General features: G+C 50.1%; 1 protein-coding gene across 3 annotated transcripts in view; it reads right to left on the bottom strand.

Annotated features, from left to right (window-relative positions):
* The window catches only part of VASH2 (vasohibin 2), a 63843-nt gene extending 56784 nt beyond the window's left edge, over positions 1-7059 (bottom strand). The window contains exons 1-3 of one of the 3 annotated variants that reach the window (XM_065589447.1): positions 6916-7056; positions 5749-6197; positions 1279-1734 (exon numbers count right to left, since the gene is read on the bottom strand). In XM_065589447.1, the coding sequence (XP_065445519.1) occupies positions 1279-1416 (138 nt within the window). In that variant the 5' untranslated portion in view covers positions 1417-1734; positions 5749-6197; positions 6916-7056. Of the gene's footprint in view, positions 1-1278; positions 1735-5748; positions 6198-6915 lie in introns of all 3 variants that reach the window. The other 2 variants (XM_005288732.4, XM_024099889.3) reach the window with 2 other exon arrangements.
* Between the last annotated feature and the right edge of the window lie 5886 nt (positions 7060-12945).

The following is a 12945-nucleotide window of genomic DNA, read 5'->3' as shown; positions in this document are numbered from 1 at the left end:
GGGCTCCCACGTACATAACATGGAATGGGGATTCAACTCTGAAGATACTGAAATATAGTGCAAAGAAGGAAATCACCACCAGTGCTCCCCAGCATTCAGCTATATCAGGTGGTGTACTTGGAATGTTTCTGCTCGTTCACCAGTTGCTTCATCAATCACCACAGACATTCCAAGTGTAAGTCATATGATGCAGCAAACCCTTTGGGACTGGAAAGCAAGGGGACAGAATCAAGTCCAGTATGTGCTTTGCTATCTTCTAATAGCAACTAGAGATGCTGATCAATGGTGAAGTCATCAATGGAACTCTGACCTTTCAGTCTTTTCTACCCGGGAGGAAATCTACAGGTACAAGGTGGCCTACACACCTTGTCTAGCCCTCTGTACTCTGAACGGAAAAAGTGTGCGTGTCTTACAGTCTACACACCCCTACCACTATCGCCCACACAAACCAGATTAAAAATAAAGTGTTTCAAGTCAGCTAAAGGGTCCACAAGAGCGTCTAAATCTAAAGACAATCACCAGGAAGAGTGTTGCCAGATACACAAAGAGCAGAGCCTGCTAGAAAAGACATTAGTACCTGATGCATTGTACAAGATCCCAAATCCAATCTCTTCCTAACACAAATTGACTATGGCTGAGCTAAAAGATGCCACAAAACATGATGCAAAGAAAAACTCCATGAGCCTGTGAGTAGCATAGTAAAGTGTCAGCAGCCAAGCAGCTATGATGTTATCATTAGTACCATAGTTTACAATATTGCACTCCTAAGCAGGAGTAGATCATATTCCAGGACAAGACCTGGTCCACACTATTATATTAACAGGGGAGAGGAAAATCAAAGAAATAAGCAGCAGGAACTACACTAGGAACCCAACTGTTGCTGATTGTGATGGTCAATACATTGTGATTGTCAGCTCCCCCCCGTCATCCCCTCTCAGTCTGTATTGGAAACACTTTAGCCATTGGTTTAGAAAGCTTGATCCGTTTCCATGTCATTAATGAAAGCATGACAAGTGCTTCATTCCACCAGGTGCAGATGGACCCTTCATCTAACAGCATTTCATCTTAGCTATTCCCTATAAGACCCAGGAACTGCCGTAGCAGCAAAGACCAATGGCCCACATGCAATAGCATTTACCTCTGTCCAGGACATACCTGACACTTCAGAGGAAGCATGACATGCTGAAGTCAAACGTTCCCACTTCACGTGGATCTTAACTGTCATTTGAGAAACACCTCCCCAGGGAAGACTTGGCTAAGGGACACTCAGTCACTTACCTTTCCAACTTCCATATTAGTTACTTTGCTAGGCCCAACTCCACACACCCTTGCAATAAAGCGCTCCAAGGAGCAGGGAAGAGAATTCAAGAACTCCATTTGATTCAGCCAGTTCGTCTTGTAGGGTTTCCGCTCCATGCTCCTACCAGGGGCAGGGCTTTACAGCCTTAAAGGGAGCAGAGTGTGGGCCTCCAAACTCCAAGAGAACCTGACGCTCCACAGGGAAGGGATGTTCCAGACGAGTGGATCCTTTGGGATGGGCTGCTATGGGTTCTCCACGCTGCACCTGAGCTCTACGCCCTCCAAGTAGGGGAGGTGACATGGTGATCAGGACTGCTGACTTTCTGGAGGAAATAACTCCTGTGTTTGAGCCTGAGGGGAAGAATCCTGGAGAGTGATTGCTCCTGGTTGCCACAGGCAGTGCCACAGCTGTGCGGTGTTCAGACAGAGGGGCTCCTGCAAGCTCAAGGGAAGGGGAAAAAAGCTGGAAACTTAGGCCCAGATCCACAAAGGAACTTAAATCCAGATTTAGCATCACTGCAATCCACAAAATCCCCACTCAGCTGCTGCCTAACCCTGTAGGTGCCTAAGCTCACTCAGCGCCTACATTTTTGCTGCAGAAGTTCCCTGGGTGCCTATATTTCTGCCTCTGGGCATGTGCACTTCTGCCTTGCTTTAAGCATCCTTACTTCTAGGTCCCAGAGCAATCCACAAACTGGGGGAAGATAGGCACTCCTCCTCTTATCTTGCCTGTGGGGCTCCATCCAGTAGGCATGCTCTGAGTATACCTAACTCCACACAAAATGCCTGGGGACAGGGGAGGCAGCCTCCCTTATACTCTTTCGGTCAAAGGTTAGGTTACTTCTCTGGGATACGGGAGACCCTGGTTCAATTCCCTCTTTGCTTGATAAGGCATTTGAATAGTGATCCCCCACCTCTCAAGTGCCCTAACTACTCAGCTAAGGAGTGAGAATCACTGTCTCTCTGGCCTAATTAATTATTCAACTTCAACAGAAGAGACAGAGGAAGTCCCACATCACAATATCCAGTAGTCCGATGGCTGAGGCCCTCTCCTGAGAGGTGGGGAACCCTTGTCCAAATCCCTTCTCATCAAGTAGAACAGGGGTGGCCAACCTGTGGCTCTGGAGCCACATGCGGCTCTTCTGAGGTTAATATGTGGCTCCTTGCATAGGTGATGACTCCAAGGCTGGAGCTACAGATGCTAACTTTCCAATGTGCTGTGGGGTGCTCACTGCTCAACCCCGTGCTCTGCCCCAGTTCCTTTCACCACTCCACCCCTTCACCCAAAACTCCTCCCCCCTCCCCACCAAAGCCTCCTGCACATTGCAAAACAGCTGATTGCAAGAGGCGTGGGAAGGGAGGAGGAGGCGCTGATTGGAGGGGCTGCCAGTGGGCGGGAGGCGCTTGGAGTTGGAGGGGGGCTGCTGACATATTACTGTGGCTCTTTGGCAATGTTCCTTGGTAAATTCTGGCTCCTTCTCAGGCTCAGGTTGGCCATCCCTGAAGTAGAAGGTGGAACTGAACGGGTGTCTCCCACATCCTGGGGGAATACCCTAACTACTGGGCTATAAGTTATAGAAGAAGTCATGATCCTCCTCCTCCTCCCCATCCCAATGGTCCATTGTGTGGCACTAGGCAAGTGCCTAACTCATTCTTAAACAGCTTAGGCACCTAAGCCACCTGACTCCGGGAGAGGAGTTCCCAGTTGTGAACCACAAGCAGAGATGGGCACATCCCTGCAGCCCAAACTTAGCTGCTGAACTCTGTCAGAAGGGTGGGGCTTAGCCCTCTCCCCCTTCTTGGCATCTCCCATTGGCTAGCTCAGGCATCTCCCCACCTAGCATATTGGCTTTTATAGGGAGCCTAGGCACCGAACTCAGGCTTTGTGGATCCCAAAGTTGTTCCAATGATTTTCTAGGGCCTAAAAGTTAGGCATTGCAGTGCCTAAGTCCCTTTATGGATCTGGGCCAAGTCTCTTCTCCTCCTTCCATGTGTTTGCTCTCCTCTGTGTCACAGAGCAGAGAGAAGCACAGGGCTCCTAGTTACTAACCTAGGCAAAGAACAGGGATATAACTAGCCATCTGAAGTTCATACACATACTACATTTATCAAACCAATCCCCCCTGCCCACCCCAGTCTTCTTTCCCAGCAGTTTTTACTCCTGATCTACACGAGTATATGTGGGAAGAGAATCAAAACCATAATCTCGGAGGGTGGACGGATCATTAAATACAGTATAATTACTAATGCAGCAGCAGAGAGACAAGCAGAGTGTGATGAAAAGCCAAACAAACCTGCTAGTCTCAGTAGGAAATGTTGCCAGCAGAAATGTTAAACTGTACACCATGGCGTACATGCCCTATGTCCACCTACCCCCCAGGTCAGTCTTTCATTAAACTAACATGTTAATGCAAAAGCTACATGCGAAGTATCTATTCCTCACCAAGGGTTTTTCAGTCTTGCATTCATAAATCAGTACAGATATAAGGGGCCGGGGGAGGAAAGAGATGGGCTCCAGCTGTGAAGTCCAGTCCCCGACCTAAACTTTCCCAAAGTCTCATATACACACATTCTAGATGAAATCTTGGCCCCACTGAAATCTGTGAACGCAATGGGGCCAGGATTTCACCCTCTTTATTAAGAGAATGTCAAGGTTGTGTAATTATTAGTATTCCTGTTTATTACTGTGGTGCTTAGGCACCAACCAAGAACGGGACCTACGAGCTTACATTCTAAACAGAGAAGACAGACACAGGGTAAAAGACAGAGATAGAACATAAATAAAGGACTCAAAGGCCAGGAAAGCCCATAGCAAGGTTGTAAAGTCAAGGTTTAAGATTGCTTTGGCTGAGGCAGGACTCCTTAAGAGGTCTTCCTCATTCAATCTGGACACGGTCACTATGCAGCTGAGTGAATGGTACATTTGTGCACCACGCAGCTGCTGTTAACCTGCTAACTTTCAATTTAGGTTTGGTCTGGACAGCTAAAAAAAGTGTGTTTTTACCATGGATTAACTAGAGTGCACTAGCTACAACCCTAGTGGAGACAAGGCGTTTTAGTTTTACTGCAAGGTCAACCACAGGTGGAGGGTATAGCGCAAACCTTGCCTACTAGCTACCTCCTGGTAAACTCTACAGTGCAACTCAGCCTGGATGTGAGGACCTAAACAGAGGTCCACATCTAAATCTTGCAGATTCTTTCAGCAGAACATCAGCAAAATAAGGCCTTTCTTGTCCTTTCACACAGCAAAACTCTCATCCAAGCTCTTGTTATCTCGCCTCTTGATTACTACACCATCCTTTTCCCTGGCCTCCACAAATGCAATTTTGCCCCACTCAGATCCATTCAGAGCATTGCTGCAAAGATCATTTCCCTAGTCTATCGCTTTGGCCACATTACCCATCTGTTGGCATTCCTCCTTTCGCTCCCTCTTGTCTATCACATCAAAAAAATATATATAAGCGACTTGTCTTCCCTTTCAAAATCTTTCATGACCTATCCCCACCCTACCTATTATCCGTCATTCAGAATTGTAAGGTCGCCTCCCACTTCCACCCAAGCCCATGATGCCAGTCATTGCCCTCTTGTTAAATTTTCAAACAAACACCTTTGTGCTTTCTCCCATTTCCCCCCCAGGTATACTGTCAGGCCCACAGGCTTCAGGAGCTGGTGTTCCTTCCAGCTGAGTTTTCACCAAGTTAACCCTTAGAGGGTCCCATTTAAACTCCACACTGGATAGGCACTCCCTGTACACATCTGCAAAGCCACCTCATTATCCACCTTCAAATCCTTCCTCAAAGCTCGCTATTGCTGTGATGCCTACAAAAAAAAACTTGACAAGTTAGGCTGCTGATGTGCAGAGACCACAGTCTATCATACTGACCATCATCATCGGTTTCCTTGGGCACAGACAAACTGATGGGGGAGTACATCTGTTGTCTCTTGTCTTACAATCTAAGTATACACTTTTTGGGGAAGGGACCATCTTTTTGATCTGTGTATGTACCCCACCTGGCAAAATGAGGTCCATGCCTGGGGCTCCTAGGTGCTGAAGCAATACAAATAATATAATATGGTGGTTTATATCTATTAGGATTTTACACTGAGATAACTAACATGCAGTCGTTACCTCACTGTTAAAAAAAAAAAATCTTTGCAGCAGTGAAGACTTGCATTGCCATTGCAGCATTAGAGCTGTCAAGAAATAATTGCAAACATATACATATATTGGCAGAGACCAAGCCTAGAAACCAATAGGTGATGTTTTCAAGAAATTATTCGTGATGCAAAACAGGTGCTTAGAATGGAAACACTTAGGCAACCTTAACTATAGCTGTTATTTGCACTCAAGCTATAACATGCACACACGCTTCATGAGACAGAGAAAAGCAACTGCTGTACTAAGTTTCTTGAGATCTCAGGGTTCTGCCAAGTCCTAGAGCCACTTACTTTAGCCAGGTATGCAGCATTCCTTATTGTCTCCACCATCTCTCTGCCTGCAGGGTGCACCTTTGCCACATGCACCCACATCCTCTCCCAGGTTTGCCCATCAATAGGGAAGCCACTTTTATTGACGAGGAAAAGCACCCCTCCATCTTTGTCTTCTTCTTCCGAGCCCCCGTTGTTGGCAGTGCTGACAGGCCGTGCATGGGTGCTCCTTGACCGGCCCCCTTTGGCTCCCTTGGGATGGGGGCAGTGGTGGGCATTGGAAGTAGAGCCTGTCATGATGGGTTTGAATTGCGAGAGCAGTCCAAGTAGGAAGTATGTATACAGTTCAATGCCACAACAAGGAAACCTTATCCATCTCTCACTTGCTGCCACCGCAATCAGGCAGAGTGGTTATTAGCTAAAATTAGCCAGCGTGAGTGCTGCTGGGTTTATTCTCTTGTGGGCTGAATCTAAAACCAGCAGAGGATGAGAAAGAGGAAAAGAGAAAGCATGTTAACAGAAGAAGAGGAGCAGAGTTTATGCAAAGCATTCAGCTTACTGCATCACCTAGGGCTGGCACACAAGAGGATAACAACATGGCTAGATCCCTTTCTGTATCCACTAAGACTGACAGACAAAAGGACAATAGCAATCTGGAGAGACACCTCTGTAAAACTCCCAAGGGCGTCACACAAGGGTGACAATAGCAATCTACCTAGATCCCGCTCCATATTACCCCTTGGGGTTCCCAAAGGGGGATGACAAGTGACCTGGACCTGGCTAGATCCCTCTGCTTAGGGCTGTCACATTAAGAGACGATAGGCTAGATTCCTGTCTGCATCACTTGGTTCAATCTGACACAATGCTGGAGTCCAAAATGTAAACGTAACATAATCCCCCTCGAACTAAAGCCCAGAGACCCTACACTCCACACTCATCCTCTCCTCTTTCCTCAGAGGTGGGTGATTCTGTGTCAGCCACCAGCAGCAGAGAACCAGACTGCAGCACTAAGAGTATTATCTTAGGCTCAGCTCGAGAAGGGTCCGTTCGCAAGCGATCCCCAGCAGCAGAGGGCTGGGCTGGGCTGGGAGTGGGTGGGTGCCTGCCTGCTTCCCCAGCTGCTGCTGCTGCCGGCTATTCTTTAACAGACATGCCATCCCTGCCATGAATCCTCCCCCACCCCCATACCTGGTCGCAGCGGGATTCATTGCACCATGGACTCTCCGGGAGGCTGGGGTTGCTGCGGCTGCCTCTTTCGCCTTATTCCATGTTCCATGATTGTTACTCTCTGACACGTAACCATGTTACCCGGCAGCCGCCGACGGTCCGAGCGCCCCTATTGGCTGCCGCAACAAAGAGGGGCGGCCCCAGGAGCTGGAAAGCCACGCACAGAAGCTTTGCCGAGTTCTGGTTGGCTGTGATCTTGCCAGGGGGCGGGGCCAGCAGGAGAAATCTGATCACTTATTGCTGGAGATGAGCTGCCGTCAGTGTCTGGAGCTCCCAGTGGTTCGGTGCGTTTAAATTAATAAATCGGAGTGTTTCATCTGTTAGACATTTGTACGTAGATGAAGATTAATTTTCTAGCACCAACAGTATTCTATGTCGGAACATTTATTTAACATACTGTACTAATTATTCTAAATGAGGGTAGATTATTTATTTCTCTGGTACCCACAAGCTGCAAGACACTTCACAGCTATGATCCCTATCCCCAAGAGTTGACGATCTAAAACCTTAGTCCTATAATCAGATCCACATGGGGTGACATTTGCATCTAAACAGATCCAGTTACAGAACCATGGTCTAAAGCAAGGGTTCTCAAACTTCATTGCACTCCGACCCCCTTCTGACAACAAAAATTACTACATGACCCCAGGAGGGGGGGACCAAAGCCTGAGCCCGACTGCCCCGGGCGGGGAGGCCAAAATCAAAGCTGAAGGGCTTCAGCTCCAGATAGAGGGGCTGCAACCTGAGCCCCACTGCCCAGGGTTGAAGCCCTCAACCTTTGGCTTTGGTCCCGGGCCCCAGCAAGTCTAAGCCAGCCCTGGTGACCCCATTAAAATGGGATTGCAACCCACTCTGGGGTCCTGACCCACAGTTTGAGAACCGTTGGTCTAATGTAAAGTGCAACCCTGCCCACCACTTTTACTCTCTCTCCCCTACCTCAGTGGGTTGTACCCAGCGACACTAACATTCCAGTCATACACATCGTCCCACAGGGTTTCCCCATTTCCCCTCCCCAGGGAGAATTTCCAACTCCTCTTCCTTATTGCCCAGATTCCACTGCCAAAAGCAGTGTTGCTTCCCTTCACAAGTGTTATCTTGCAGGGCACATACACTGCAGCACAGCATTCCCCTGAGTCCACACTTGTGTTACTGCAGGATGGGTTATCTGTAAGCCAGGGAGAGACTCCATCTCACATGTCCCTTTCTTCCCTCCATTGGAAGGTGCTGGGGGAGAAAGAAAACGTGTCCCCAGGGCTGAGGCAGAATGGCATTGCTGGCTTTGCAGCATGCTCACCAGGAACCCTCAAGCCTTCCCTATCAGCTATGCAGCATCAGAGCCTGGATTGGAGCAAGGGAAAGGCCTATTTCCCACAGAATCCTTCCCTCAGGCCCAGAGCATTTAGAGCAGAAATCCCTGTGGGAGTTAATGTTGCTCTAAAAAGAGCTGCCAAGGGGCGTGCAGCTTCTTGACAACACCACACAGAGTGATCTGTTTGTAGAGATGCATAAAGCCCTGCACTGATTTCTCTGAGAGGATTCCCCTGAGCAGTTGGGGGAGGCAGGACCTTATTCCTTACCTCTCGTGACAGCAGGGCTGTGTGAGAGCTTGTAGAGAGCCAGAGACAGCTTTCTAGAGGGTTAATTCAGAAATTCCCTTTGAACCTAGGGGCTGCGGCCTACGGCAGGAAGGAGCCAGGTGGTTGTTGGAGTGACTCTAGGAGGAATGCTATGGGATGGCTCTCTGATCACCTCTTCACTCTGCTTCTTCCCACACCCACCTTTGGGGTAAGTCCATCACCTCCTCCATAGCCATCGCTGCTGCGTATGGGCTGGGAACCAGATACGGCAGTAGAGAAGTTGCTCACTCAGCCCATGCACAGGAGGATCCATTGCAGCTCAAGTCCTCCTGCTTGTCACAGCCCAGAGGAATGCATGACACTGAGCCTGGACTCTGACTGCATTAGTCACCAACAGGTGAGTGTGGAGGAGAAGACACATAACATGTCTACAAATAGCTTTTTCTGGACTGCTGAGGTGGGGGGAGAGAGGCCAGATTCTATCTGGCTCCTTAGGACTCTGAGGAAGCTCTGGGATCTGGAAAGAGGTCTCTGGAGCCTCAGGAGGTGCAGGTTTGGAGACATGTGGCGCCTACCTAGTCCAAAGTAACCTGCCGTGCTCCCCCACAAGAGCCATATTAACAGACAACACTGCAAGTGACCCCCATGCCTCTCTATTTCCTTGGCCACATGTACTGTGTCCTTTTTCTGGTGGCTAGTCCAGAAAAAGAGGACAAGAGCTCACTACTCCTACCACCTCAGCGGTTTGTTGGGTTAAGAAGCATGCAATAGTGACAGAATCTGGGACTTCAAGCCCCTAGAGTGGCCTATTACCTTTATAGACCTGCCCTTTCATCCTACACAGCTATTTTAAAGTTTAGTGTGATAGTAAAGAGACCCATTTTCAACCCTTCACCACACAAGACAAAGCCCACAGAGAGCTTGTAGAGAGCCAGAGACAGCTTTCTAGAGGGTTAATTCAGAAATTCCCTATGGAACCTAGGGGCTGCGGCCTACGGCAGGAAGGAGCCAGGTGGTTGTTGGAGTGACTCTAGGAGGAATGCTATGGGATGGCTCTCTGAGTTGTGCTCTCATCATTAACTATTTATTTCTACTCTCCTGGCTCCCAAACTGCTTTCCCTCCCTACTGCTGCCAGCCACCTTCGAGTTCTCCCTCTTCTCTCCCCGGCTCTGCTCACTCGATTGCAGCAGCTCAGCGGATGGTCCAGCTTTGCTCTTTCACTTCCATTCTTCTTCACTTCTGTGGATGGCTGCATTTGCCATTGAGCAGCCTGATAGAAATACCTGAGTCCTCTGTCTAGGCACGCAGGCCCAGCAGCTAAAGCCAAGCCCCACTGAGAGCAGTGGGAGATTAGCCTGGAGTCAAGAGTGGAGGCTTGGCCAATGGGGACCCCAGGCACTGCAGCTGCTGCCACCTACATGGTGAATCCTCCAACCCATCGCCAAATGGCTCTTCCACATTCTGCAAACTGGCCTCACTGGCTGACTATCTAGGAGAACAGAAACCCTCTGTTAGAACAGGAGAGTCTCTTCAATGCAGATCTCTTTCCGTGGCTCCCAGAGGGTCACAGTGAAACACCTATGAGTCTTTAGGAGTCTCTCAAGGAGTTCCCTGCTCAGTCACTTGGCACCCACTAGCAATGGTCTCTGATAGTGGCATTGCAAAGGGGAGCTCAGCAGATGGTCCCTTCTGTGGCTTCCTGAGTGAGAGGGAGGTTGGTCTTGCCATTTAAGGCCTAGCTGTCAGAATCAGGGCTCCTGGGCAGGGCCGGCTCCAGGCACCAGCTGAGCAAGCTGGTGCTTGGGGCGGCAGATTGTTGGAGGCGGCATTCTGCCCAATCCTAGGGTGGCACGGCCACTTTTTTTTTTCTTGTTCCGCTCCGGCCGCCCTGTAGGGGGCGGTGGCGCGGAGAACCAGAGCGCCCTGCAGGGCAGTCCTCTTCCTTCCCTCCCCACCGACCGGAGCGGAGCCCTCGCGGCAGGCGGCAGGAGGTGGCACAGCGGGAGGGGCCGCGTGGCAGCGCCCCTGCTGTAGCCCTGGCCGCCCCTTCTCTCTCTCTCCCGCCCACTCCCTCCCCCCGCCAGCCGGTCCCCCTGCACACCCGCGCTCTGGCCATGCCGCAGGGTTTGTTTTGTTTTGTTTTGCCGTTCTGGCCGTCCTGTTTTTTTTTTTTGCTTGGGGCGGCCCCAAAAAGCCAGAGCCGGCCCTGCTCCTGGGTTCTCTGGCTTTGGAAGTGGGTGGAGTCTAGTGGTTGGAACTGGACTGGTATCAGTACCATGCTTCCTTCCTGCATCTGTTAGTGACGTTGTGTGTGACCTTGCAGCCAGTTGCTTTCCATCCCCGTGTGGCAGCTAACAGAGATAATACTGAGCCCCCTCAGAGGGGCTGGCAGGGGTCACTACTGTAATGACTCAACTTGGAGTGAGTTGTGCTCTTGGCAGCGAAGGGCCCAGATTCAGTCCCATGGATGCCCAAGGTGTTTATATGTGGCCATGGTTTGACTCACCTAGCATTACAGGCTGTTTAGCCCAGTCCTGGCCACTTGTGGTGCATCTGCTCCTCGCCCTCTCTGGCACACAGCTCCATCACACATAGGAACATGGCCCACCAAGGACAATCTATCAGCTCCCATCTGTTCAGCTCCAAGATGGATGGTGAGCCCTAGTCATACCATAGAAAGACAGGGTGGTGTTCTTTGGTAGAAAATGCTGGAGCTTCAGGCTCTGCTCCCACCTGCACGCACACGCTAAAGGCTTCAAAAGTGGTCCCTGATCCCAGGTAAACAAAGTAGCTGAGCTGAGGCCAGGGTGGGTGTAATTACTGTGGGGACTGAGCCTAAGAGAAGAGGAAATTTCTCCTCTACTCTAGGGAGATTCCCATAGGGAAAGCAGCTGGGGTGGGGGCAGGGCCGGCTCCAGGCACCAGCTGAGCAAGCAGGTGCTTGGGGCGGCCAATGGAAAGGGGCAGCACGTCGGGCTCTTCGGCAGCAATTCAGTGGAGGGTCCCTGTCCCTCTCGGAGGGAAGGACCTGCCGCCGAATTGCCGCCGAAGAAGAAAGCGGTGCGGTGGAGCTGCTGCCGATCGTGATCACAGCTTTTTTTTTTTTTTTTGCTGCTTGGAGCGGCAAAAACCCTGGAGCCAGCCCTGGGTGGGGGCAATACAAGCACTAACCCTCAGCCCTTGAATAGCAAGCAACTAGGACTTTGGGAGCCAAGGTACTGGTGTATCTTGCTGGAGAGCAGAAAAGGGCATTGGAGAAATTGTACAAAAGTCAATGTCACGGCTGGGTCAAGGGCAGCCAGACCTACTGGTCAGAGCCAGAGTCCACACTCACATGACAGGAGTTGAGAGTCAGCTGGGTCAGGATACTGGAAGATCAGAAGCAAAAGACAAACTTGTGATCACAACCACAAATCAGATGCCAGGAAATCAAGCCAGGGGAGCGGCAGCAGAAACAGGCAGCACATGGTCCAGAACAGGGAGCAGCCCTGGTGTTCAGTCAGCTTTCTGTTCCTGCTGCTGCCTTAAGCAGGGCCAGGGGGCCAATTAGCTTCTCTGGGACTCCTCCAAGAGGACCTCAGGAGTGGAGCCTTTAACTGGGGCTGAACTTCATGGGTCCTCGGTAAGCAATTTTCAGCAGGCTTCCAGGTGGAGGGTTGGAGTGTGGCTGCTCCCATGAACCCTGCAGACCCGGGTTGAAGACCCCTGGGTCGTGACAGTGAGTGATTTCTCCCCACTCGAACCTCCTGCAGGAAACAGTCTCCGGGATCCTGGACACAGCCTCTGAGAATAAAATGAGGATATCATGATGAGAAATAGGTCTCTGTACCAGCTCTGAGATCCAGGGATAGGGAAAGCTCCCAACCAGGATATGTAGCAGGAGCCCCCTGTTTGTTCTTAGAGCCCCAAGTGGCAGGAAGAGTGAACAGTTCTTACCTCCAGGAGATACATAGGATCTTCCATCTGAGCTTCAATGTGACCCATGTTGCTTAGTTTGACAGGATGAGATCACCTGTTCCCATTGCTCCCTGAGCTGGGCTGGCTGCAGGATACATCTGTGTGAGTGGCTGGGACTGAGTCTGAAAGACAGGTGTGACAATGAGGGTTCTGTCACTCCAGGGGGAGAACAGAGGGTCTGAACCCCAAAGAATAAGCAATTGAATCAACTGATTCAATGCAGAATTATTGTGCCATACAGGTACATCATAAGGTCCCCTCATGGATTGGTAACTGGTTAAAAGATAGGAAACAAAGGGTAGGAATAAATGGTCAGTTTTCAGAATGGAGAGAGGTAAATGGTGGTGTCCCCCAGGGGTCTGCAGTGAGACCAGTGCTGTTCAACATATTCATAAATGATCTGGAAAAAGGGGTAAACAGTGAGATGATAAATTTGCAGAAAAAAAAGCTACTCCA

This window comes from Chrysemys picta, chromosome 3, assembly GCF_011386835.1.
Source record: "Chrysemys picta bellii isolate R12L10 chromosome 3, ASM1138683v2, whole genome shotgun sequence".
In the NCBI taxonomy this organism is placed as follows: domain Eukaryota; kingdom Metazoa; phylum Chordata; order Testudines; family Emydidae; genus Chrysemys; species Chrysemys picta.
Note: the sequence above shows the minus strand (reverse complement) of the source record. Positions and strands in the feature narration are given on the sequence as shown.